At 61.7% G+C, this 21047-nt stretch overlaps 1 protein-coding gene across 14 annotated transcripts; it reads left to right on the top strand.

Annotated features, from left to right (window-relative positions):
* The first annotated feature begins 26 nt into the window (after positions 1-26).
* On the top strand, positions 27-17343 carry UCKL1 (uridine-cytidine kinase 1 like 1). 14 transcript variants are annotated; one of them, XM_024238781.3, is made up of 15 exons: positions 27-385; positions 10804-10994; positions 11179-11285; positions 11471-11641; positions 11724-11795; positions 12638-12827; positions 12913-12974; positions 14841-14860; positions 15905-16003; positions 16076-16169; positions 16256-16318; positions 16396-16518; positions 16603-16710; positions 16782-16938; positions 17117-17343. In XM_024238781.3, exons 1-15 carry the CDS (start codon positions 273-275, stop codon positions 17194-17196), a joined length of 1650 nt encoding a protein of 549 aa, XP_024094549.1. In that variant the 5' UTR covers positions 27-272; the 3' UTR covers positions 17197-17343. The 14 variants fall into 14 exon arrangements, with proteins under 14 accessions (XP_024094549.1, XP_054397941.1, XP_002830587.1 ...); XM_054541966.2 differs by having other exon boundaries at positions 203-385; positions 14838-14860; XM_002830541.5 differs by lacking the exon at positions 14841-14860 and adding an exon at positions 13701-13717 and having other exon boundaries at positions 203-385.
* Positions 17344-21047: the final 3704 nt, after the last annotated feature.

The following is a 21047-nucleotide window of genomic DNA, read 5'->3' as shown; positions in this document are numbered from 1 at the left end:
CCGCGACGCGCGGCCCTGTGGGGCTTGTAGTCCGCGACGCGCGGCCCTGTGGGGCTTGTAGTCCGCGACGCGCGGCCCTGTGGGGCTTGTAGTCCGCGACGCGCGGCCCTGTGGGGCTTGTAGTCCGCGACGCGCGGCCCTGTGGGGCTTGTAGTCCGCGACGCGCGGCCTTGTGGGGCTTGTAGCCCACGGTTCGCAGAAGAGGGAACCGCTAGCTCCCGGCGGCCCATGCGCGCCGCCCGGCCCGGCCCGCGGAGAGGCCTCCGAGCGCCATGGCTGCGCCCCCGGCCCGCGCGGACGCTGACCCCTCGCCCACGTCGCCACCTACGGCCCAAGACACACCAGGCCGGCAGGCTGAGAAAAGCGAGACCGCGTGCGAGGACCGGTAGGCGTGGGCGCCGCCTCCACTCCACTGGCGAGCGGGAGGGGGCTGCAGATCTGGCCGAGCTAGGCGGGTGGTCCGTCCTCGCCGCGAGCCCAAGTCCCCCACTCCCGGAGGCCAGGCGGCGGCGCCCCGTTCTCCCATGTGCCGGGCGGAACCCCGCGGGCTTGAAGCGGCCGGGAGGACGGACCTGGCCCAAGCCGGCAGGCTCCTCGGGGCTCGGGGAAGGAGCCCGGGTGCGCACCCCCAGCGTTGACCTTGGTCTCTGCCCCCAGTGGGTGGGGCCCTCGGCCTCGAGCGCCCGGCGGGCTGTGCGCCTGCTCGACTGTGCGAGTTGGTCTATGTTGTCGGCTCGGGGTGTGGCCCTGCCCGACCCGCCAGGCCAGGGCTTGGGATTTGGAGGTGCTGCGGCGCACGGTGCCTTCTGATTACCCCGCACGCGCGTGGCACCTTCGAGCCTCTGCAGGGGCTTTGCGAGAGCATGAAGTGGGGAAGTTGTGCGGGTGCAGCGGGAGGAACCCGCCCCCACCCCGGTTCGTCACCCCGGGTGGTCCCTCTGGGAGCCGGGCCCTGCGCGGCGCCTTTGGGGCCGTGGCCGTCAGGGGGCGGTGGCCACGCAGTGCCCGGGGCTGCAGGAGGGCGCTCTGGGCGCTGCCCCTCCCTTCCGGGTCTGAAGTGTCCCTTGGGGAGCCTGCGGAGTCCCCAGGAAGGGGTTGTTCCCACTCAGGCGCCTCTTGCCTGGGTTCAGGCTGTGACTCCGGTCAGAAACGCTGTGAGCCAGGACTCCCTCAGAGATAGGCTGCGCTGGGTGCCGCAGGGGGAAGGGTGTCCCGGCACAGAGTCGCTCTTCTCCAGGAGCTGCTGGGCAGAAAGAGCTTTCCCCTGGCCCTGTGTCCTTTCAGGTCCCCACTCTCCCAGTGGGCAGTGACTAGGAACTTTGCATGGCTGGAGTCTAATAGGGCCTGAGTCTGTTCCTCTGCTGGTTCCAAAGAGGCGTTGTTGTTTTGTTTTGAGACGGAGTCTCACTCTGTCGCCCAGGCTGGAGGGCAGTGGCTTGATCTCTGCTCACTGCAATCTCCGCCTCCCCAGTTCAGTTCAAGCAATTCTCCTGCCTCAGCCTCCCGAGTAGCTGGAATTACAGGTGTGCGCCACCACGCCCGGCTAATTTTTTTGTATTTTTAGCAGAGAGGTATTTTGTCATGTTGTCCAGGCTGGTCTCCAACTCCTGACCTCAGGTGATGTGCCCGCCTCGGCCTCCGTGGGATTACAGGCGTGAGCCACCGCGCCCGGCCACCAAAGAGGTTTTGATTTAACCCGAGGTGGGGCAGGCCAGCGCTAGATAAGCACTGAGGGCTCTTGAGAAAGGCACTCCCGGATGACACAGGTTGGTGGCGGCAGCCATCTGAGCCTGCCCTGTGCACAGATGGTGGGCTGGGCACAGTGGCCCTCGCTGTGTCCCAGGAGGCAGAGACTGTTGTTATCTTTCTTTGGTGTGGTTATCAAGGGACAGGAGGGAAGCTGCAGGCAGTGAGGATAGATTGCAGAACCCTTCTCCAGGGGCCCCGGTCTGCCCTGGGACTGCCTCTTGTCTTAGGCAAATTTCTTGCACTTCGTGTCTTGATGCTTGTTCCATCGAGGACTTCCTCTGCCCCAGCCTAGGGCTTTTCTCACTGTTGCCCGAGCGTGTCCCCCAAAGTTCCTGCGTCTGCTCCTCTTCAACCTCTGGTGCTGCCCTTAGTGTTCCAGAGCAGGCTACAGCTCGGAGGTCTGTGCACGGGTGGAGGTCTGTCCCCAGGGCTGGGGTTCCTCCACCACCATTCCAGTTCCTCCTGCCACATCATCCCGGCAATCAGTCTGTCCATCTTGCCTGTTGGTTATTGTCTGCTTGCCACTCGTGACTCTGTCCCGGGCACCTGCCCCAGAGCTGGCCCGTGCTGGTGCAGGAACAGGTCCTTTGTGGTGTTAGCAGTGACTCCTGGCTGCAGTTGAGATGGAGTCTGGGGCTGTGGAAGTGGGCAGCAGAGGGAGGCTGCCCATGATCTGTGCAGGGCAGGTCCTGCTGAGGGAAGGTTTCCTGAGTGGTGGGGTGGGCCAGTGCAAGCCCCCAACCCCCAGTGCTCATCCAGCCTGAGAAAGCTGCCCTAATGACTCTCCCAGAGTCAGTCCGGCACCAGTGGGGTCAGGTCTGCATTGGCTCCTGTGGGCTAGCTCCTCCCTGCTCCCTCCTCCCTCCTCCCTCCAGCCTCATTTTAGTTATCCGGCAAACTTCCCTTAAACCTGAGCTGTCAGGAGGCGCTGTGCTACAGGCACCCAGCAGGAAGGTCCGTGGGCGATGGTGACCCCCGGGGTGGTAGAACAGGCCTGAACCACAGCAAGGGAGTGCCCGAGCCTTTCTTTCTCCCTGTGTGCTGTCTCCCGTGGCTGTTTCCTCAGTGTCGGTTTCACATGCCCTGTGCTCCCTGCTGCTGGACGTTTGCTTCTGCTTTCCTTGGCATTGTGGATGGTTCGTGAGGGGCAGCCCTGCCTCCAGGTCTCCACACATGGCTGTGCTTATTTTTCTTCCTTTCTTTTTTTTTTTTTGGAGACAGAGTCCTGGGCTGGAGTGCAATGGCACCATCTCGGCTCACTGCAACCTCCGCCTCCTGGGTTCAAGCAATTCTCCTGCCTCAGCCTCCCGAGTAGCTGGGACTACAGGCGCCCACCACCACACCTGGCTAATTTTTTGTATTTTTAGTAGAGACAGGGTTTCACCATGTTGGCCAGGCTGGTCTTGAACTCCTGACCTCAGATGATCCGCCCGCCTCAGCCTCCGAAAGTGCTGGGATTACAGGCGTGAGCCACTGCGCCTGGCTGCTCGTGCGTATTTCTTTTTTCTTTTTTTTTTTTTGAGATGGAGTTTTGCTCTTGTTGCCCAGGCTGGATCGCAATGGCGCAATCTCAGCTCACAGCAACCTCTGCCTCCCGGGTTCAAGCAATTCTCCTGCCTCAGCCTCCCGAGTAGCTGTGATTACAGACATGTGCCACTACGCCCGGCTAATTTTGTATTTTTAGTAGAGACAGGGTTTCTCCATGTTGGTCAGGCTGGTCTCAAACTCCCAACCTAAGGTGATCCACCTGCCTCGGCCTCCCAAAGTGCTGGGATTACAGGCATGTGCCACCATGCCCAGCTAATTTTGTATTTTTAGTAGAGATAAGGTTTCTCCATGTTGAGGCTGGTCTCGAACTCCGACCTTGGGTGATCCACCCGCCTCGGCCTCCCACAGTGTTGGGATGACAGGCGTGAGCCACTGCACCCGGCCACCTGTGCTTATTTCTTGACGATGACATCAGTTATGGGGCCTGATCACCGATGAGGCGTCTGCCTTGGTCTTCATGAGCTGACCCACCTGTAATGCACCTGCTGTTAGTCCTTGAGGAGGAAACTGAGGCAAGCTGTGGCTCCTTGGAGGGGACTGAGCCACACTCGACTGTGCTGTGGCCCAGAGTAGGATGGTTGAAGGCGAGGGAAGGGCAAGGGGTGCCCTGAAGTGACTGAGGCAGCCTCCAGCACCACGGGCCTCAGACAGCCCCACCTGCAACGAGGAAGCCTTAGGCAGAAGGTGCTCTGGGCAGTGCTTACCCCAGTGCGGCGTCACCACCTGTGGGTGGCGTGGGAATGGGAGTTCTCTGGACCAGCCCAGCTCAGCAAGTCAGAACCTGGGAGGAACACCAGTGAATAGGACCAGGGCAGGCTACCCCTCCCCACCATGAGCGGCCCCTTCGTGCCGTGGGCTGCTGTGGCCGAGAGCAGCCCCATGGAGGGGCATGTTGGGGACCACGTGGCCTGCAGCGAGCCGACGTGATTCCAGGGTGGGGCCTGGTGGTTCCATTCACAGCTGCGTACCTGGGCTCATGCGTCCCTTGCCTGGCCAGCACCATGCTGGCTTCCACAGGCCTGTAGCCTTGCCTCTTGGCCAGCTAAGGCAGCCAGGGTGCATGCCATGCCAGGCAGACCAGCCTGAGTCCACTCTGCTGTTCAGACAGCCCAGCCAGTGGCATGGCCCCCAGGAGCCCGGACTCTGCGCCCCTGCTCAGGACAGCCTCTGCCTCCCCGACCCTGGGCTGTCTTCTGCCCACTTCCCAGGTGAGGGATGTAGCCGCCTCCCGGGAGCAGAACGAGGAGAGGAAGCGCCTGTGGACACAGACAGATGGGCCGGTCCTGCCTCTGAGGCAGCTCCCAGGAGTGGCCTACTTTTGAGGAGTATGACCTCCATGTGGAGTCTTCCCCTTTCCCTGAGCTTCTGGCAGCCCCTGCCTCAGTACTAGAAACTCCAAGAGAAACCCATGGTAGGAGGAAGCTGACACCCATGGCTGACCTGTCTGCCCCTGGGAGAGAGCTTAGGGCTGCCAGGACTTCTCTGTGCACATCCTTGACTGACTCTGCTGAGGGTGGGGCCGAACCCCTGTTTCTGTGGGCGGGGAGGTGGCTGTGTCCCCTGTGCTCTGCTGAGCCCTGGGTGGTGAGCCCTGGGTGGCTGCAGGTCCCTGCAGGATCCCCCGTGAGTGGGGGTAGGGCAAGGCAGTTATTTGCAGATGGTGCCAGAGGGTGGAGTTTCAGATTTGTTTATGCCTGTCGGAAGCACTCTGGGGCTAGGGATGGGGTGCCCAGCTCAGCACTGACATTCAGGACACCTGGCCAAGAGGCGCTTCAGATTTCCCTGTCATGCTGCAGGGGGTTCACTGTAGCACCAGGCAGGCCGGGGTACTGTAGCTTTTTCCAGGGGATCCAGGAGGGGTGCAGGCACACGGCGCACGGTGGTCCTCCGCAGGCCTGCAGCCCTAGGCTGGCCGAATGTGCCAGCCCACACACAGGAGGGGGCAGTTCACACCGAGGGCTGGCCCGAGGATTGTCAGGGCCACACCAGGCAAAGCCAGCGCTATTAATATCAGGCATACACAAGCCCCCAGCTGGCTGATCCTCCTATGCTTGTGGCCTTGGCCTCAGGACGGCGGTGAGTGCTGTCCCCTCAGTACAGTGGGGGCTCCAAGGGCCTCCTAGCTGCTGTGCCTCTGCTGACATTTGGCAGGCAGCTTCTGCCAGCCAAGGGTCTTACCACCAGCCCCCTGGCTCTGCACCCACTGTGCTGCCCACAGGAGTGGTCCTGCCCGTGGAAGGGCCAGTTCAGGTGGCCGGAGCTCCTGAGCTGCCCTAGGGGACTGCTGTGGGTCTGAGGTGGTGATGTCCCCCACGGCTGCCTGCACCTGAGCCCCCACGCATCCACCCTTGGGGCCACTCTGCTGTCCAGGAGCACCCACCCGTGTCCTCGACCATGAGCAGCCCCCCAGCTTACCCTGGCATCAGGATCTCAGGGTGCCGGGCCCTTGGAGCAGAAGGCAGGTGAGTCTCGGCCGGAGGTCTCTGCTGTGAGGGGCGTCCACTTGTGCTGTGGTCCTGGCCACTCGGACCTGTGTTTGGTGCATGTCTGTGGATATCAGGAATCAAACAGGCTGGTAGGTGCTCTCGGGCACCGGGCAGAGCCCAGGGTCCAAGGCGCCATTTTGCTTGAGGCTGTTGGTCCGGGCGCGTCTCTCTTGTGTTGGTTACGGCTTGGAACCCTCCGGGTTGGAATTAACCTTTTGTTGTTGTGGCCAGAAGCACTCTTGTCCATCTGTGCAAAGGAAATGAGGTTTGTTGTGCAACTTTCTCCTCTCTTTTTATTTTTAATATTCTAAAGTTTTTTGTGTGGAGACGGTCTCACCATGTTGCCCAGGCTGGTCATGAACTGCTGACCTCAAGCAATCCTCCCACTGCAGCCTCCAAAGGGCTATTCAAGGCATGAGCCACCACACCCGGCCAACTTTCCTCTGTCAAGGGGTGCTGCTTGTGAACAGTGGGGTGAGGCTTTGTCCTTGGCTCTGAGACAGACCAGCTTTGGAGAAGGCAGTGGGGCTGGGCTTGGTGCAGACTCAGCCTGACGCCATCACAGGCCTGCGGTGAGGCGGGTTTCTGGCGGATCATCCTGGCCTGCTTGTGACCGTTCCACTGCATGGGCACCGCTCCCAGCAGAAGGGCCAGTGCCTGGCCGTCAGCAGCGTGTGCCTCAGGAGGGATCTGTGGTGACGGGGTTGTTACTTCAGTAGGATGAGGAAGAGTCACAAATGCAGGGTTGGAAGGTTTCTGCTGGAGAGGCCTGAGCACCAGGAGACTACCAATGGGGAGCAGGCACAGTGCCAGCCCGGCCTCCGCCATCTGGTGCCTGTCCCTCAAGTTAGTCCCAGCTTTGTGCATTAGCGGGCTCACCCTCGGAATCCAGGGTGCACGGCGGAAGTGCAGGCAGCCGCAAGGGCGGTGCTGGGAGCTTCGCTGGGGAGCCTCTTTGCAAGTCAGATTGTGTCAGAGCTTCCTCCCTGAGGTTGAAGACAGTGGGTGATTCCCTGCAGATACTGGGGTTAGGCATAGAGGGGAGGGGCCGCCTGGATTTGTTCTCTGCCCACCACAGCCTCCAGGGCCACCAGAGCGTTTCTGTCCACTGGGGACCTGCTGCTGAGCCTAAGCAGGACTGCCCCACTGTGCGCAGCTGTGGGCCGTCCATCACCACCTGCTGGGAGGGGTGGCCCCGGGGCTGAGCCTTGCAGGCCCTTTTGTTTACTGCTGGTGCGTTGGTCGTGTCAGTCCAGAGCCGCTGGGAGGTCGTGGCTTCTGTTTGCTGGGTCCCCTCTTCCTTCTTGACTGACAGCCCTTCAGGCAGACCGGAGTGGGGTGCAGGTCCCATTCCAGCCACAGCCCCCGCACGCGGTCTCGGGGAAGTGTCGTGGCACCTGCTCCCCCTTCAGGGCACCGTGCAGTGGCGCTGTCCCCCGGGCCCCCCTCGCCTGGTTGTCTGGGCGCCTGGCCTTGTTTGTGCTCAGCCCTGGTGCTGACGTCACCACTCAGCTCCAGAGCGATCTCCAGAGCCGAGGTGAGGCTGAGTGAGGCTGCCTGGCTGATTATTCCCCGTGCTCACTCCCCTGATGGTGGCATGGAAACAGGCAGGCCTGTCTGTCTCTGAGGAGAGGCACGGCGCGTTTTCCCCGTCGGGTGCAGACAGCAGGTCTCCTTGCTGCTGTAAATGCTGCCACACTGTTCTCTGGGCCCAGGAGAGCTGTCACGTGTTGGGCTGGGCTCCCTCCTTCCACTGCCCCCTGTGTGTGCACACGGACACTGTCCTCCTGGCTGTGGGTATCACGGGTGCATGGGGAGGAGTGCGCAGCTGGGAACATCAGTGTTCCCACACCGGAGATGCCAGCTTCAAAGACAGACTACGGTTTGGTTTATGGCAACAGAGTGGCACCTGCTTTAAAAACATTCAAACGTGACAGGAGTTGCTGTTCCAAATCCTGGTGGCCAGAGTAACCATGGTTAGGGCTGATGTGTACACACGCCTCTCCCTCTCACACACACGCCCCCTCCCTCTCACACACACCCCCCCCACACCCCCCACACACACCCCCTCCCTCTCACACCCCCCCCACACACACCCCCTCCCTCTCACACACACACCCCCACATACCCCCCCCACACACCCCCTCTCTCTCACACCCCCCCCACACACACCCCCTCCCCCTCACACACCCCCCTCCCCCTCACACACCCCCCTCCCTCTCACACACACCCCCCCACACACCCCCCCTCCCTCTCACACACACCCCCCCCACACACCCCCCCTCCCTCTCACACACCCCCCCCCACACACCCCCTCCCTCTCACACACCCCCCTCCCTCTCACACACCCCCCTCCCTCTCACACACCCCCCTCCCCCTCACACACCCCCCTCCCCCTCACACACCCCCCTCCCTCTCACACACACCCACCTCCCTCACACACCCCCCCTCCCTCTCACACACCCCCCTCCCTCTCACACCCCCCCACACACACACCCCCTCCCCCTCACACACCCCCCTCCCCCTCACACACCCCCCTCCCTCTCACACACACCCACCTCCCTCACACACCCCCCCACACACACACCCCCTCCCCCTCACACACCCCCCTCCCCCTCACACACCCCCCTCCCTCTCACACCCCCCCACACACACACCCCCTCCCCCTCACACACCCCCCTCCCCCTCACACACCCCCCTCCCCCTCACACACCCCCCTCCCTCTCACACACACCCACCTCCCTCACACACCCCCCCTCCCTCTCACACACCCCCCCTCCCTCTCACACACCCCCCTCCCTCTCACACACCCCCCTCCCTCTCACACACCCCCCCCTCACAAACCCCCCCTCCCTCACACACCCCCTCCCTCTCACACACACCCCTCCCTCTCACACACGCCCCTCCCTCTCACACACACCCCCTCCCTCTCACACACCCCCTCCCTCTCACACACCCCCTCCCTCTCACACACCCCCCCTCCCTCTCACACACCCCCCCTCCCTCTCACACACGCCCCTCCCTCTCACACACACCCCCTCCCTCTCACACACACGCCCCTCCCTCTCACACACCCCCCCTCCCTCTCACACACCCCCCCTCCCTCTCACACACCCCCCCTCCCTCTCACACCCAGGCGCATGCGGGTGAGTGTCCTTAGTGTCCTGGATTTTATACAGATGGAATCATATCTCCTTCCAGCTTGCTTTTCTCCCCTGAGCATGCTGTGAGGATGCCGTTCCCTGTCCACACCTGTGTTTCTGTGTCATTTTCGGGCGTAACTGGCATTTGTGGAGTGTTCCATCTCCTGTGGAACTCCAGAGCGTGGTGGACAGACTGTGCCGCTGCAGGAAGCTACAAAGAGGCGGTCCTGCCGTTTGTGGAGCGTTCCCTCTTGCCCCCGGGGGCTCTGCCTGCACGGACAGTGGCTGTGGTTCTGAGTTGCTCCCCATGTGGGTGGGCCATGACCTGCAGGGCCAAGGTGCTGACCCCTGAGAGCTTCCCAGGGAGGCCTGAAACATGGTGCTGAGGCCACCACAGCCAGCTCGGTCTCTCCTGGGCAGTGGCCAGAAGTGCCTTCTGCCCGACCTGTGTCTTCACACCAGGCTCTGCATCCGAGCCTCTCAGAACAGACTGAGCAGGCGCCACGTTGATGCCCCCCCCGACCCCCCAGCAGGGCACTCGGCCACATTGAGCCTCCCCAGAGGCTGCCCCTCCCAGGGCTCCATGGCCAGTCACGGCCCCCTGCCCACTTGAGGTTGTAAACTGACGGAGAAGTTGGCAGGCGCCTGAGTGCCGGTCCGGCATGTGCAGTGCATGTAGATGCCATACAGCGTAGGCCTGTGTCTTCCTCCCGTTGATGTCCCCCTTGCAGACTTTAGGGGCTCCCCTTTACCCTGGGCAGGCTCATGGCAGCCCAGACAGGTGGCAGCACTTTCCTCTCTGGTGTTTGCCAGATGCCGGAGGTTTCTGTCTTGGGGACCCAGAAGGGGCCACAGCAAAAATGAATGGGGTTCCAATAAGGCTCCCAGCCCAGGGTCCCCAATCCGGCACTCTGACAGCCAGAGAGGCCAGGCCGAGGCACTGTGCTGGGCCTGCTGTCACTGCAGGAGAATCAGGTCCTGGCTGAGCCCTCTGCTCTCCCTGAGCCGTTCAGCCTGGTCCTGTCTGGGGACCTCACCCTGGGTGTGTGCGCACAACCTGGTCTGGTCTCGCCTCCACCCACACGCTGCCCTCATGTCTCCTTGGGCATCCAGCCTTCAGCATGGCAGCGATGTGGCTGCCCAGAGTGTGCCGGGTTGCGAGGGAACATGGTCCACTTTGGGGTCTCACCTGCCTTTCACAGGCCCACCTTGAGTCCCCTTGGGGACAGAGCCTGGCCCAGCCAGTGCCCGTCCACACAGCAGGATGAGCATGGCCCCAAGATAGCGTCTCTCCTCCTTCCCTTGTCCTTGTTTGCTGTCCCTCTGTCCTTGCTGTGTGGACAGTGATGATCTGAGGCCCTGTGCCAGGCTGAGCACTTGGGTCTGTGTGTCCTGTGGCCCAGCTGCAGGCAGGGTTTTTTTTTTTTTTTTTTTTTTTTGAGGTGGAGTCTCGCTCTGTCACCCAGGCTGGAGTGCAGTGGCACAATCTCAGCTCATTGCAACCTCCACCTCCCGGGTTCAAGCGATTCTCCTGCCTCAGCCTCCCTAGTAGTTGGGATTACAGGCACCCACTACCGCACCCAGGTAATTTTTTTTTTTAATTTTTAGTAGAGATGGGGTTTCACCATGTTGGCCAGGCTAGTCTCAAATTCCTGACCTCAAATGATCCACCTGCCTCGGCCTCCCAAAGTGCTGGGATTACAGGCATGAGTCACCATGCCCAGCCCAGGCAGAGTTCTTATGTACCCCCAAGGATCCTGCCCGCCTCAGCCATGCCTGTTGAGGGGGTGGGGGGATGCCCTGTGGGCCGGCCATACCAGCGGGTACCTGGGAGGTGGGCAGCCCTGGGCCACATCCGAGCACATCCCGCTCTGCAGCAGCAATGCAGAGTCCCTGGACAGGCTCCTGCCACCTGTGGGCACTGGGCGCTCTCCCCGGAAGCGGACCACCAGCCAGTGCAAGTCAGAGCCTCCCCTGCTGCGCACAAGCAAGCGTACCATCTACACTGCAGGGCGGCCACCCTGGTACAACGAGCACGGCACGCAATCCAAAGAGGCCTTCGCCATCGGTGAGAGCAGCAGGGGGTGGGACCTGCTGCCAGACGCCTGCCTCCGGCTCCCCTCCAGTGCCTGTGGAGCAGGACAAGGAAGCCGGGCAACCGCAGGCAGTGGCAGTGGGGTGGGCGCCTCCAGGACCTATCTGTGCCGGCAGCCTGCCTGTTCCTCATAGAGGGTCTCCACTCCCGCCGGCAGGCCTGGGAGGCGGCAGTGCCTCTGGGAAGACCACTGTGGCCAGAATGATCATTGAGGCCCTGGACGTGCCCTGGGTGGTCTTGCTGTCCATGGACTCCTTCTACAAGGTGGGCCCCCACCCAGCTCCCCAGAGGACCTCCTTGTCCTCTCCCTGACCCTGGACCCCCTGCAAAATTAGGTCCCTGGTCTCAGCCCCAGCGTGGCTACTCCTGGGAGGCCTAGAGCCCCTGTCCGCTGGCATTGGGTGAGGGCCCTGCTGTGCCCACAACTGCTCCACAGCCTCCCCCACCAGGTGCTGACTGAACAGCAGCAGGAACAGGCCGCACACAACAACTTCAACTTCGACCACCCAGATGCCTTTGACTTCGACCTCATCATTTCCACCCTCAAGAAGCTGAAGCAGGGGAAGAGTGTCAAGGTGCCCATTTATGACTTCACCACGCACAGCCGGAAGAAGGACTGGGTAGGCCAGGGCCCTGCAGAGGGGGCCTCGGGGGGCTGCAGGCACATGAGCCGGGCTCCACAACTCCTGGGTTTCTTCACAGAAAACACTGTATGGTGCAAACGTCATCATCTTTGAGGGCATCATGGCCTTTGCTGACAAGACACTGTTGGAGGTGAGCACCCGCCGGGAATACCCACCCCACTGGTGTCTCAGCCCTGGCCGCCTCGTCCATGAGGTGTGCGTCCTCCTGCCCCGTCCCCAAGGCCTCCACACTCTATAGGCCTAGGCCAGCCACTCCCTACCCCAACTCCAACCCAACCCCAACCCCAGGCAGGCCACAGCTGGGTCCATCTGCCGGCCCCGCAAGGCAGAGCGTGGCTGCCTGAGACAGTGGTTCCTCTCCACCGGCTAAGGCCTGTGCGCATACCTGGCGTGTTCTTGGCGTTCTCGTCCCTTGCCGTGGTCCTGACGGACAGGTGAGGACCCAGGGCTGGTGTGTTTGATTTTTCTGTAGCTCACAGGGGCCTTCGGGACAGAGCTGAGTGTGACTCAGGTTGGCCTGATCCCAGGGCCCAGGTCTTGCCCCTGGCACAGGCCCAGAGGACTCCATCGTCCGGCATATAGCAGCCCCCAGCCTCCACAAGGCCTCTTCACGGGCCAACTACTGTGTGCTGAGCATGGGGACAGACCCTAAACTCGCCATGTCCCCCATTCCCCAGAGTGTTGGTGTGAGTTACCTCAAGCAAAGTAAAGGAAATCACATGCGCCCAGCCCCATTCCTGCCTGACTCCTTAGCCAGCCACCATGCCATGCCTCTTCACCTAAGCCCCTGACGGGCAGCACCCCACCCCCAGACACCCCCACCTCCCCACTCCTCCCCACCTGCCAGGGTGCCCTGGGGAAGTGGCTCTGGCCAGGCCCACAGACCAGGCGGCCTCAGTGCAGGGGCTGGTCCCGGTGTCTCCATGCCGGCTGATGGCATCTGGCCGCTCACTGGCCCGCTGTCTCCATCAGCTCCTGGACATGAAGATCTTTGTGGACACAGACTCCGACATCCGCCTGGTACGGCGGCTGCGCCGGGACATCAGTGAGCGCGGCCGGGACATCGAGGGTGTCATCAAGCAGTACAACAAGTTTGTCAAGCCCTCCTTCGACCAGTACATCCAGCCCACCATGCGCCTGGCAGACATCGTGGTCCCCAGAGGTGAGCCTCCTGGGCTGCCTGTTGGGTGGGCGTCGGGCAGGCCAACGGCCCAGCCCCCGGTCACCCTCCCCCAATCCCGCCCCAGGGAGCGGCAACACGGTGGCCATCGACCTGATCGTGCAGCACGTGCACAGCCAGCTGGAGGAGGTGAGTGGGGTCCCGCGTCCCCACGGCCTAGCCCAGCCCCTCCACCCACTTCTCCGCTGCCACCACCCTCAGTGGCCTGCTCACCTCATCCCCCTGCGTTCACTGTCTCCTGCCAGGTGCCAGCCCTGAGTGTCCTCAGCCTGCATGGTCAGTCAGATTGTCCAGCCCAGACCCCATCCCGTTGTGCTGCGCAGGGCCTGGGTTCCCTGAGGAAGCTGGGGTGGGGGTACAGGTGCTCAGGACCCAGCCGAGGGTGCAGCCCGCTCAGCACACCCAGCCTGAGCTTTTGGGAAGACAGGCATGACCTGCTGGCCCAGGACTGTGGGGTTTCACTGCTGAGTCCCACGCCAGGCCAGGCTCCTCTCTTTCTCAGGGGGTCACCCCAGGAGCGACACCCCCACCAGAGGTCCCCTGCTCCCTGAGGCATTGTATGGCTGGGCCTTGGAGCCTGGAGTGGCTCTGAACACACTCCCTACCAGGATGTTGGAGGCCTGAGGCCTGCAGAACAGAGCCCAGGGTCCTGGCTCTGACTGCCCCAATGCAGAACTGCAGGTCTGGCCCAGGTGGTCCACAGGTTACAGGCATTAGAAGCTTGCCACCACCCATGGCTGGCTGTGTCCCTGCGGGCCTGCGGCATGTCCATTCCTGGGTGGGGGTGGCCTGGCCGCCTGCCCTGGTCACTGACGCGCCACCGTTCCCTTGTGTCTTCCTGTGTTGCTGCCACAGCGTGAACTCAGCGTCAGGTAAGACTTGCACGGCTGTCTGCACAGATGGAGGCACTTCCAACACCTCCAAGGATCTCTGGGTCTGGGCTGTGATCCAGCCAGGCAGGCAGCTGGCTCTTCCCCAGTCACAGAAGGGGTGGTGTGGAGTGGTCCTAGCCCTGCTTCTGCCTCCCTTTGCTGGCAGATGAGGACACTGAGGCACAGAGACGTGAAGTAGCTTGCCCAGCATCACGGGGTCCTGACCCTGTCCTGGCCAGACTTTGCTGGAGGCTCCCCTGACTCCTGAGTCTGTCTATGGGATTTGACCCCAGAGAGCACAGCTGTCCTAAGCCAGCACAGCCAGGGAGCCTGCTGTACCTCCTGTGCCCAGCCTCACGGACCAGTCAGCTTTCCCTGGTTGCAGGTGGAGGGCCTCGCCCCTGTCCTCCCACCGACCCGGGTCCTGCTTGCCCCAGCTCTGTCCTCGCAGCCCGCACAGCTCTGCCAGCAGGAACTGGGCAACTGCAGCAAGAAGCTTGGGCTGGGCCGGGGCCGCATCCCACTGCCCCTCCCCAAGGGCAGGCGTGCAGGGGGGTCAGCCACGAGGGACCTGCCCTTCTCCCCGCCTTCTGTGGGTTGGGAGGCTCCTGACTGAGCTACCTGGTGGGAGAGTCCTCACATTCAGAGCCCTCCAAAGAGTTTGCCAAATGTTGGAAATGCCTCCAGGGCCCGTCCGCCAGGCGTCCGGCTTCCGGTGCCTGCATGAGTCTCCGCTTGGCCCTCTCCGCGGCCAGGGAACCCGCAGGTCTTGTCCCGTCAGGTTCCTCCAGAAGCCTTTGTTCTGAGAGAAGAAACTTTCCAGGGTTTCAAACTTGGAAAAACACCTGAACGCAGCCAGACACATTTTCCAACGTCTGGTCAGCCAAGGAAGTGTTGGCCTGTGGCTCCACTCACTTCCTTCAGCCCCAGGAAGCCTTGGTCTGGGGCAGGAGGGAGGGCCAGGCAGGGCTGGGGGCCTGGCCGCCCACACTCCTCCTCAGGCCTGCGGGGAACGCCCTGCTCCCCAACTAAGCAGCCTTCTCTTTGTTCTCTTCCTTCTCTCTGTAAACCCCCGTTTCCTGCCTTGTTCCCTCCCTGAACATGCTCTTCACCTGGCAAGCAGAGGAAGCTACGTTGGGATATGTGAGCAGTGTGCTCCGTGGTGCTGCTGTGTGACCCGCCTTCCCGTAGCCCCTTGCCCCGCTGCTCCTGCTAGGCCCTCTTTCTGCTCCTGCCCCGCCCCTTTCCCTGCCGCTGTCACGCCTCTTTTCTGCCCCCGCCATACCCCTCCCGTGTCCCGCCCCTTTCCTGCTCCTGCCCCGCCCCTTTCCCTGCCACTGTCACGCCTCTTTTCTGCCCCTGCCACACCCCATTCCCGGCCCCGCCCCTTTCCCTGCCCGTGTCACGCCTCTTTTCTGCCCCCGCCATACCCCTTCCCTGCCCCGCCTATTTCCCTGCCCCGGCCACATCCAATTCCGTGCTCTGCCGCTTTCCTCTTCCTGCCCCTGCATCACCCCCTTTCCTGCCCCGCCCCATTCCCTGCGCCTGTCACGCCCCTTTTCTGCTCTGCCCCTTCCCTGTCCCACCTCTTTTTTGCCTCCACCCCGCCCTTTTCCTGCCCGCTCCTAGACCTGCTCCTGCCCCGGCCATCCCCAGGCTTGGGCAGCGGGGCGGGACGGGGCAGTCAAGAGGCACTGAGCCAGCTTTGCCCCCCACCCCCCTCTCTTGAGGGGCCGCGCACCACCTCGGGGAGGAGCCAGGGCGGGGCCTGACCCCACAAAGCTTTAGTTGTTCCTCCGGGGAGAGGCTGGGGACAAGCTACCCATTCTGGGGTATGAGACCTATCAGCACGTGTGAGCCCGCCCTGTGCCCGTCCCACTTCTGCTGCTGCTTAGCTCAGGAGGGGTCCCGCACTGGGAGGGGCCCTCACACCCTACCCCCCCTAGCTTTCTGCCTGATGGTGCGCTTGCCCCGTTGTTCGCCGCCATCTTTCGCCATTGCCTGACAGCTCAGGTAGGGCGAGGTCTTCCCCCAGCTCAGCCCCAGGCAGAAGTCAGGCCCGTTCTGCACCTCGTGCTGTGCCTGGCCCGTGTATTCCCCTCACAGTGACGCACAGCCGTCCTGTGGGGAGGGAGGGCTCTGGGAGAAGATCCCCTTCTTGAGTGTTCACCATCGGTTTGTCCCCAGGGCTGCGCTGGCCTCGGCACACCAGTGCCACCCCCTGCCCCGGACGCTGAGCGTCCTGAAGAGCACGCCGCAGGTACGGGGCATGCACACCATCATCAGGTGAGGGCCCACCTGGGGACGGGGGAGGGGGGGGCCCGCGCGCGCGCTTCCGCTCAACTGTTGGCCCCACAGGGACAAGGAGACCAGTCGCGACGAGTTCATCTTCTACTCCAAGAGACTGATGCGGCTGCTCATCGAGCACGCGCTCTCCTTTCTGCCCTTTCAGGTTCGTAGCCCACGAGATGGAGGGTGGGTCCTGGAGCCAGTGCGGGCTCCCTGCGCTCACCGGAGTCCTCACCCTGCACCCCACAGGACTGCGTCGTGCAGACCCCGCAGGGGCAGGACTATGCGGGCAAATGCTATGCGGGGAAGCAGGTACCTGCCTGGGCACACCTGGGCGCGGGACAGGCTGCTGGGGCGGGATGTGGGCGCTTAGCCTCCCCTCCCCGCAGATCACCGGTGTGTCCATCCTGCGCGCCGGTGAAACCATGGAGCCTGCGCTACGCGCTGTGTGCAAAGATGTGCGCATCGGCACCATCCTCATCCAGACCAACCAGCTTACCGGGGAGCCCGAGGTGCCTGGGGGCAGCCTGGGTGATGAGCCCAGGGGTAGGGGGCAGAGGGAGCCCCACCTGCAGCCTGACCCCTGCTGCCCGCAGCTCCACTACCTGAGGCTGCCCAAGGACATCAGCGATGACCACGTGATCCTCATGGACTGCACCGTGTCCACGGGTGCCGCGGCCATGATGGCGGTGCGCGTGCTCCTGGTGAGTGGGCCCTGGGTAGGCGGGGCAGGTTCAGGCAGAGGTGGGATTTACCTGCCCAATACACTTGGTAGGACCACGACGTGCCTGAGGACAAGATCTTTTTGCTGTCACTGCTCATGGCAGAGATGGGCGTGCACTCAGTGGCCTATGCATTTCCACGAGTGAGAATCATCACCACGGCGGTGGACAAGCGGGTCAATGACCTTTTCCGCATCATCCCAGGCATTGGTGAGGCTGCCCAGGCCCTTCAGCCGCGCATGAGGGCCGGGTGCGTGGCCCTGGGAGGCCCTGCCACACTGGCCCACTTCCTTCTCCAGGGAACTTTGCCCAGGCCCTTCAGCTGCGCATGAGGGCAGGGGGGGTGGCCCTGGGAGGCCCCACCACACTGGACCCCCGCTTTTTCCAGGGAACTTTGGCGACCGCTACTTTGGGACAGACGCGGTCCCCGATGGCAGTGACGAGGAGGAAGTGGCCTACACGGGTTAGCCGCCCAGTGAGCCAACCCGTCCCCACCACCCTCCTCCTGCCTCCTGACCTAGGACTGCTGAATACAAAGATGTTAATTTTTAAAATGTTACCAGTATAATTTATTCTATGCATTTTATAAAATAAATAAAGCTTTAGAAAAATGAAGGTGTGATTGGTTAGTTACAGCACAGGAGTGGCGTTCTGGCTGAGGCATGCGTTTGTGGAGACTCCCCATGGGGGGGGAGGGAGGGAGGGAGGGAGCTGAGGGCCCTGCCTTCTCCCCGGCAGGACCAGGCGTTTCCAGTCTTGCACTTGTGCCAGATGAAGGAAGGGGTAGAACTGGGCCCTGCAGCTCCTAGCTCTGCTAGGTGGGGCCCCTAAAACCCATAGTTTGGCGGCCACCTGGCCTGGACCTAGGGAGGGGACACGGCCCCCTGGTGCTCTGGGTCTCACAAGAGGCAGCCTGTTTTCCCCCCACCCACATATTTGTACCATCATCATCAGGGTCCTCCCCGTCAGGACAAGTCGCTGGAGGCAGCAAAGCCAGGAGCCGGACCAGGGCGGAAGTGGGGACCTGCGCTTGGAGGCGGGGCCACCCGGGGCCCACGAGCCTGGATCCACTGCTGCTCAGGGCCCGCCTCGCGCACCCCTCCAGACCTGGAGGCCCACCCGCATCCCGTGCTCTCTGCCGTGCCCACGCTCGCAAGCGTGGGTTCCCTTAGGTCCTGCCCACCCTGCTTTCTGAGCAGGTCCCCCCCCCGGGCTCCCCGAGAGGAGTCGCCGCCGTGGTTTACTGAGGAAGGAGGTGCACGCGCGGCGCCCACACGACGGGCCCCGGAGAGGCCCAGATAACTGAATCAGCCTCCCGGGGCTCAGCCGTGGAGCTGAGGGCTGATGCTGCGGGCTCAGCCGTGGGCCAGGCGCATCTGACACGGGACGCGGTCGTCCCCGTCCTCTCAGGCGCCAATGTCTTCCTGCGTGGAAGTCCACGGCCAAGAGCGCGGCGTCCTCGGAGCCTGGCACCTCGATTATGCCGGATCCCGGATTCTGGACAGCGGTCTGCTGACGAAGGGAGGGACGGCGTAAGGCCGGTCTTCCCAGATGCCGCGAGACCTTGCGCTGCAGTGGGGTCTCCCATTGCCCATGCGACCAGGCCGGGTGGGCGCTGGTCCCCACGTGTGCGGCCCATCTGCGGGTGCAGCGCTCCCGCCACTCGCCCGCCCCACCGGTCCCGATTGGCCACGCCCCTGTCCCGCCCCCGCTCCGCCTGGTAGGCCAGGTCCCGCTGGGCCCCACCGAGTGGCCACGCCCCTGCGCCGGCCCCGCCCCCAGCCGACCCTGAGCAGCCGGGCTGGCGCTAGGAAGTGGTCCCTTCCTGGCGTTCCTCGGTCACAGGGAGCGGGGCGCGAGGAAGGCATAGCCGCGGGGAGCGGGGAGGGTGGTCCGACGCCGTCTTGGAAACGGAGGAGATTCCTGAGGCGCCGGACGGACGGAGAGTTTTGCTGCAGCGCCTGTTAACCCCGGTCCCCTGGACCAGGAGAAACAGGGCCGACAACCCTCACTGGCAAGGGTCCCGCTGCCCGCCACCCAGTGTCCAGTGCTCGGCTTGCTGTTACTTAACATTTCTCTGTAAGAATCCCATATATAAAATACTTAACGTAGGCCGAGCGCGCTGCCTCACACCTGTAATCCCAGCACTTTGGGTGGCCTAGGCAGGTTGGAGACCAGCCTGGGCCAACATGGTGAAACCCCCGTCTCTACTAAAAATACAAAAAATTAGCTGGGCGTGGTGGCGCGCGCCTTTAGTCCCAGCTACTCGGGAGGCTGAGGTACAAGAATCGCTTGAACACAGGAGGCGGAGGTTGCAGTGAACCGAGATCGCGCCATTGCACACCAGCCTGGATGACAGAGCAAGACTCCGTCTCAAAGGAAAAAAAAAAACTGAACGTAATAAACGTGGATTCTACTTAATTAAGAAAATTCAAAGACCAAACCAGAAAAAAACGTCTGACAATGCTAAGGCTAGAAGGGGCAGCGAGAAGACGGGGAGCCTCTTTGCAGGGCAGTGTGGGGCCACCAGTCAAGGGAAAGTTTCCAGATCCCGCTCTCAGCGATCCCACCCGAGACAACTCAGCAGCGACATTCAGGCAGCTTTGTTTCCACAGTGAGAAACTAAAAACCTGTGGTCAGTTTGCCCAGGACTGATAGTGATTAATTCGTGACTGTTCTGTACAGAAGCTAAAATGAACCAGACCTAATATAACCACACGGCTTGATTTTTTAACTACTACTGTATCGAATGAAAAACTTAGGCCTGGTGCAGTGGCTCACGCCTGTAATCCCAGCACCCTGGGAAGCCGAGGCAGGCAGATTACCTGAGGTCCGGAGTTCAAGATCAGGCTGGCCAACATGGTGAAACTCCGTCTACCAAATACAAAAAGTTAGCCAGGCGTGGTGGCACATGCCTGTAATCCCAGCTACTCAGGAGGCTGAAGCACAAGAATCGCTTCACCCCAGGAGATGAAGGTTGCGGTGAGCCGAGATTGTGCCACTGCACTCCAGCCTGGACAACAGAGCAAGACTCTGTCAAAAACAAAAACAGGCCGGGCGCGGTGGCTCACGCCTGTAATCCCAGCATTTTGGGAGGCCGAGGCGGGCAGATCACAAGGTCAGGAGATCCGAGACCATCCTGGCTAACATGGTGAAACCCCATCTCCACTAAAAATACAAAAAATCAGCCAGGCATGGTGGCGGGCGCCTGTAGTCCCAGCTACTCGGGAGGCTGAGGCAGGAAAATGGCGTGAACCCAGGAGGCAGAGCTTGCAGTGAGCTGAGATCGCGCCACTGCACTCCAGCCTGGGTGACAAAGCGAGACTCCGTCTCAGAAAAAAAAAAAAAACAAACTCATAAGGCAGGTGGTGTCCTCAATACTATGGTGTAGTACAATTTATGTAAAACGGTATAAACCAACAGTACGTTTTATTGGACCTGACTGACAGTGGTAGACAGAGTTTAAAGCTATGGAAGCAGAGGATGGAAATGGGGAGAGGCACAAGACGGTCTTGGATGCTGTCATTTTTTTAAAATGGAAAATCTGACTCAATTTTTTTTTTTTTTTTTTTGAGACAGTCTCGCTCTCCCACCCAGGCTGGAGAGCAATGGCACAATCTCACACACTGCAACCTCCGCCTCCTGGGTTCTAGTGATTCTTCTGCCTAAGCCTCCTCAGTAGCTGGGACTACAGGCGCACACCACCATGCTCGGCTAATCTTTTTTGTATTTTTAGTAGAGACGGGGTTTCACCATGTTGGCCAGGATGGTCTCGGATCTCCTGACCTCGTGATCCACCCACCTCGGCCCCCCAAAGTGCTGGGGATTACAAGCGTGAGCCACCATGCCCGGCCCTTCCTTCATTTTTCTTAAGTCAGAATAGAGGATTTCAAGATGTTTGTTACATTATTCTGAGTTTTTGTCAGTTTGTTGACAGGGTCTCCCTCTGTCACCCAGGCTGGAGTTTGGTGGTGTGACCACAGCTCACTGTAGCATGGACTTCCCATGCTCAAGTGATCTCCCTCCTGAGGAGCTGGGACTTCAGGCACAGCTACACCCAGATAATTTTAAACTCTTTTTTGTAGTGACACGATCTCACTGTTGCCCAGGTTGGTCTTTAACTCCTGGGCTCAAGCGATCCTCCCACGCTGGCCTCCCAAAGTGCTGGGATTATAGGCGTGAGCCACCACGCTCAGCCTCTTTGCTCCAGTCTTGGGATTTAGAAAGTGGAGGTGAAAACACAATCAAGAGGAGGGGACATTTATCCACATTTGGACCAGGCAGGAGGGAAGCAAGGTTCCAGCCACAAGGGGTGCGGG

Source organism: Pongo abelii, chromosome 21 (genome assembly GCF_028885655.2).
Source record: "Pongo abelii isolate AG06213 chromosome 21, NHGRI_mPonAbe1-v2.0_pri, whole genome shotgun sequence".
NCBI classification, from domain to species: domain Eukaryota; kingdom Metazoa; phylum Chordata; class Mammalia; order Primates; family Hominidae; genus Pongo; species Pongo abelii.
The sequence above is the reverse complement of the archived record's forward strand: the minus strand, read 5'-3'. Positions and strand labels throughout refer to the sequence as shown.